Raw genomic sequence first — 5816 nt, 5'->3', positions numbered from 1 at the left:
AATAATAAAATTGATATACTAAAAAAATGTAATGATTCTCCAACGTCTGAAAACAAGGAAATCCATGGAAATATTGAGTTCGTATTTATAAGTTCGTGGAAATAATTGTATTTTTGTTTTAAATAAAATTTAATTACAGCTACCGATCTGATGACGACTCCAATGTTGATGATATTTCCGAAGGTATCTCAATCATCAGCGAAAGCGAGAGCGCTGGCCGAGCTTCACCACTTGAAATTGAAGCTAATTTAACCAGTGTAAATTTGAATGACTATCAGGAAAATATTTCCCGTAACTCAAGGCTTCGGTTGCCTATACATATTCCACAATCGTCTTATTTACTATCCTCCACAGGGAACAGCGCAGAAGAAAGTTCACTTAAACAGCGACGTATACGTCATTCAAGTTCAAGTGAAATTCAAGAAGCAAAAGAATTGAATAAAAATGTCGGCAGTAGTCTTGTAGACAGATCGGTTCATCCACTTGTGCGGCATAGTTTAAAGGGGGCATTCTTTATTTGTGTTGGTTTTGCAATATTGGCTTTTATAGGAAAATTATGCAATCCTGATTGGCAGCCATGGCTTGTTAGTAAAAATTTGTCTGTATTAGAAGAAAAATTAACAAACTTGGAATTAAAAAATAATTTAATGCGAGCGGAAATCGACATTTTATCAAAACAGGTTAACTATTTGAGTAATTTGTGGGAAAGGGGCAAAAATATAAGAAACGATTTCGAAAAGGTACAGAAATCTCAGCACCGACATTACAAACAGGCTGACGAATTGCCAATGAAACAAAAGAGTAAAAGTTTTAAAGCATGGTCGGGAAACGGAGATAATATCGATTCTATACAGATAACAAAGAACGATCTAAAAAAGACATATAAATGTGCTGATGGAGATGGAAATTTTAGAGAAATTGCTGGGATGTGTGTAGAAAGGACGGAGTCGAATATAAAAAACATAGACGATATTATCCAAAAAGTCGACGATGTTGTGGTAGAGCAAATTCTTGAGGGCATAGAATTATTAAAAGAAGTTTCAGGAACAGATGAAACTATTAATATTGATGAACCAATTTCTAAGATTGACCCAAGTGAAAATTATATGTATAAACAAAGTCGCAACTCAAATAAAAGAGAGCAGTACACTTCCGAAAATAAATATGATGCAAAAACACATTGGAAGCAACACCGACATTTATATACTGAAGAAGATGATGATATCGATGCCTACGGGGAAGGGTCCGGACGGAAGAAAACTAATTCGAAAGAGAGATTTGGCAAGCGCTATAAAGAGCGTTCTGAAGAACATATGTCCAAGAGCCGTTTTCATAAGGATCGCAATTTTGATAAGACATCGGCTGAGCGAACGTCTACAAGTGGCGAATGGCATGGAAAATTAATGAAACAACGAGAAGCCGCAAGAAATGAAAATGAAATTCGCCAACGCAGAAAGAACTGGTACATCGAACGCGGTAACGAACGAGAGAAAATGCGCCACAGTTAATATTAGTAGAGACCCGATTTTATTTTTACTTAATGCTTTAGAATGATAACCAGTTAATTATTAATTTACGATTTTCTTTTGTTTTAAATATATTATCTTTTCCTATTTAGAGCATCGAAGGATTCCATGCTCTAACAATAATTTTGTGATAAATTGTATTATGTTAATTTTACCTTGTAGTACACTATATACGCTATATTGTTTTTACCCTAAGCACAATACAAATGAGAAAGGATATAAGATAAATACATCAATAATTATAGAAAATAAAAGGACTATTTCCCTGCTAAACGTGTTTCACAAAAAAATATTTACTATATATATGTACATATGTCAAACAATGTCTTGTAACTTTAATGTAATTATTTCAAAAATCCTTGTATAAAAATAAAATATGTAATCGTAAAAACGTAGTTGAATTTCATCATCTTTTATGAAACTTAAATTAAATTTCTATTATACGTCGGATCCATACTGAGCAACATTGAAATTTTTGGATTTCGAAAGAGATGTCAAGAATTCATTTACATATTTTTATTCTATTATAAAAAAAAATTTTACATAGAAATATAACACCCTCATTGCTTTAAGTTTATTCTAACAACTATTTAATATAGTTCGACAACATTTGATTTACACACTTTATGATCAACAATTAGCTCAGGCTCAGAGTCATGTGTATGTCGGTGTGACATCAACGATGAACGTCGCTTGAAACGTTTGTTGCAAATCTCGCATTGAAAAGGTCTTTCTCCACTGTGTACTAGAGAATGCCTCTTCATCTGCTCAGTCGTTGGGAAACCTCGTTTGCAATGGGGGCATTCATACGGTCTCTCTCCAGAGTGGCAACGTTTATGAGCAATCAAGTTGCTCGAATACCGAAATTCGCGACCACAGACATCGCACGTGTGCGGTTTCTCACCTGTATGTACAAGCATGTGCTTCTTATAGCCAGACTTTTGTGTCATGGACTTCCCACAAATATCGCACTGGAACGGCCTCTCGCCGGTATGTGACAACATGTGGGTTCTTAAAGAGGATGATTGACGATATGCTTTACCACATAGCTCACATGTATTCGGGTTATTTGGATCATGGATAATTATATGTCCTTCATAAGCATTACGAGTTTTAAAACCTTCGCCACAAAGGCTGCATAAATAAGGTGTAGCATCGGAATGCAATTGCATATGGTACTTAAAAGAATTTTGATTACTCAGTTGTTTTCCACACACCTAAAATATATATGGTATAAATATTGAAAAGCGACTACGTACAAATATGTGCCAATGTTTCCTACTTACCTTGCATTGCAAATCAGGGTTGGGCGGTTTAGGTTGGTTGCTTTTTTTGCGGATTTTGGTTGGGGGTTTAATTTTCTGTTCTAGGCTAATATTCCATTCTTCATCCGGATCAGCAGATTTAATTTCTCTTTTAAATTTTTTTTGTATTTGATGACCTTCCGCAATTTCCAACAAAGAACAGTCACTTTGAGAAATTTCATCTAATTTCACTTCGTATATCTCTTCATACTCCTTGTTCCTACCGTCTTCTTCAGCATCTGTCTGGTATACTTCTTCTGACTCTGCTACTTCATGAACGACCACTTCATCCTCCTCACAATTTTGCTCACTATGTTCTATATTACATTGCATTTGTTCCATGGATATTGTTGCATCATCTCCATCTACAACGCCGTCTAATACAGTTAGAGACACATACTCCATACTTTCTACAGATCTTTTGAATTGTGCTGCTGTCGCCAAATCATGCAATTGATCAGATTCGTCCAAATCAGTCCCTTCTTCTACCTCGAGATGGTGCTCTTCTACAATTGAGTCCGCTGATTCTGTGTCAATATCTTCAATAACACTGTCACCACCTCCAGCATCTGTCAATCCCATCCCACAGTCCAGTTCTGCAAACTGTCTTCGCAATACTTCATCGGTTTCCAATATCATTTTCTTAAAAGCATATGTCTTAGCAACATTTTGGACACAACGTAAACAGATATTTGAAGGAAAACTTTCGATATCATCATTTGAAAAATCCAAATTTGTAATAAAACTCAGCATGGACGCCAAAGTTTGCACCTCACCCATACAAATACCTTGCTTGTGCAACGACTTGTATTCTACGCACTCGCTTATGCAGGCTCGACAAACCACCACTTCCTCATCATTGCTTTCAGAAACCATTCTTTATTTACCGTATTTGTAAACTGATTAATTTTAATAAACAGATTATAAATTAATGTAAACAAATCAAGACGAATTCCCTCAAATAATGCAAAATCGCTCCATCCACGCTTTGACATCTGAGGTGCGTTCAATCCTCTTCTCTTGGGTATGTTCAATTTTTTAAATACTCGAATATAACGTCAATGCTTATCAATTATTCCCGGCAATATTGTAGTCCGGCAACATTGATTGAATTGACTTATGACAGATGTCGGAAAATTCCTTTCAGCTGCATTAGATTCAATGAGATTGAAGGTTATTATAACCGGTGTAATGAATTAAAAGTACACTTAAAGTGGGATTTATTAATAAAACGTTTAAGTGTAGGGGCATAATATGGTAATGGCACGAAAAGGAGTCCTTAGCGTGATACAAAAGTTAGGATCCGGGACCAAATTAGCGTGGCATGGATTTGGAGAACAAAAATGTCGAGCATTAAGTAACCATCATCGAAGATTACACATTTCCACAGCTATCCAAGTTTTTGGACGAAAGTCGGACTGCCAACACATTGGAAGATTATATACAACAGAAAACACAAGTTTGTTTCTTTCTCAAAACTTACATATTATCATATTTTATTAATTTATTTGATTTATATGTTATGGTGTAGAAAAGGCATCGAGTCCAGAAATTTTGTCAAAGTTGTTCCCTCAAACTGCAGCCAATGTTGATGAAGATACTGAACGCGAAAGAAAACGAAAAGATGAAGAAGAAGCAAAGGAAAATGAAAAGGCTTGGAAACATATGAAAATAGGGTATGGACTGCTTACCCTTGCGTAATATAACGCATGACATTACAAGTAGTAGCGACTATAAACTTATCTGATTTATAAAACCATGCATTTTATAGGTTTGCAGTATTTGGAAGTAGTGGCACTGCACTAGCCATATGGGCTGTGTATGAGTTTGGCAAACCCGAGGTAGATGCCGAAGGACAAGTAATTGAAGATGAATTCAGCAAAAGTCCAGTAATTCAACAGTATATACAGCGTATGTGGAAATCTATGAATTATTACCAAAAAATGATTCAGGAGCCTTCACGCGATAAGCTTTTACCAGATCCTTTAAAACACCCATACATACAGCCGCCGTACACATTAGTACTAGAAATGAAAGACGTTCTTGTACATCCAGATTGGACATATCAAACTGGATGGCGGTTTAAAAAACGGCCCGGTGTTGATCATTTCTTACAAGAATGTGCAAAGAATTTCGAAATTGTCGTATTTACTGCAGAACAAGGCATGACGGTATTTCCGATTTTAGATGCTCTGGACCCAAATGGCTATATTATGTATCGCTTGGTACGCGATGCAACTCATTTTGTGGATGGACATCACGTTAAAAATTTAGACAATTTAAACCGAGATCTTAGTAAGGTAACTTAATAGATGTTCATACAATTACCAACAGTCTGTCTATGTATTTCGATAAAAACATATTGATTGGTAAATTTATTTTTTAGGTCATTGTCGTGGATTGGGATGAAAATGCAACTAAATTGCACCCTGATAATACTTTTAACATTGCCAGATGGCTAGGCAACGATGACGACACGCAACTACTTGATTTGATATCCTTTCTAAAGAGTATGTCAAATTTATCATATCACATTCTTATTAATTCTAACATTGGCATGTGATTTTTAGCTCTGGCATCTGCTGAAGTTGAGGATGTTCGTGATGTTTTACATTACTATCGGCAGTTCGATGATCCAATAGCTCAATTCAGAGAAAATCAACGGCTTTTACTAGAGCAAATGCAAGAGAAAGAACGGCAAGAGCTAACCAAATCTAAACCAATTGTGAAAAAATGGACTACAAGCTTCCTAGGACGCTCATCTTAAGCGGAAACGCCTAATAAATTCTTATAATTATCATTGTTTTGCATAGCTTTTATTCATTAAAATGAAAAGTTTTATTCATTTAAAGGTGGTCCGTTTCCTTTAGACTGCGGTAGAAAATGTATATGTACATATTTCACGGATTTTTTTCTTTTCTATATTTAGTTCAACAAAATTATCTATTATCTTTCGATACAATTATTTCCATATATTTTTTTTTAT

At 35.3% G+C, this 5816-nt stretch overlaps 2 protein-coding genes across 2 annotated transcripts; one reads left to right on the top strand and one right to left on the bottom strand.

Moving 5' to 3' along the window:
• Nucleotides 1–2027: 2027 nt before the first annotated feature.
• On the bottom strand, nt 2028–3848 carry LOC106614635 (uncharacterized). Its single transcript, XM_014230469.3, has 2 exons — nt 2813–3848; nt 2028–2743 (listed from the first exon to the last, which is right to left on the bottom strand). The coding sequence occupies exons 1-2, from the start codon at nt 3704–3706 to the stop codon at nt 2117–2119; spliced, it is 1521 nt and encodes a 506-aa protein (XP_014085944.1). The 5' UTR covers nt 3707–3848; the 3' UTR covers nt 2028–2116.
• Nucleotides 3849–3954: 106 nt separating this feature from the next.
• Nucleotides 3955–5681, top strand: LOC106614639 (mitochondrial import inner membrane translocase subunit TIM50-C). The gene is made up of 5 exons (XM_014230478.3): nt 3955–4289; nt 4362–4506; nt 4602–5130; nt 5217–5340; nt 5401–5681. The coding sequence occupies exons 1-5, from the start codon at nt 4085–4087 to the stop codon at nt 5595–5597; spliced, it is 1200 nt and encodes a 399-aa protein (XP_014085953.3). The 5' UTR covers nt 3955–4084; the 3' UTR covers nt 5598–5681.
• The last annotated feature ends 135 nt before the right edge of the window (nt 5682–5816 follow it).

The sequence above is a fragment of the Bactrocera oleae genome, chromosome 5, assembly GCF_042242935.1.
Source record: "Bactrocera oleae isolate idBacOlea1 chromosome 5, idBacOlea1, whole genome shotgun sequence".
Classification (NCBI taxonomy): domain Eukaryota; kingdom Metazoa; phylum Arthropoda; class Insecta; order Diptera; family Tephritidae; genus Bactrocera; species Bactrocera oleae.
This window is presented reverse-complemented; position numbering and strand designations above follow the sequence as displayed.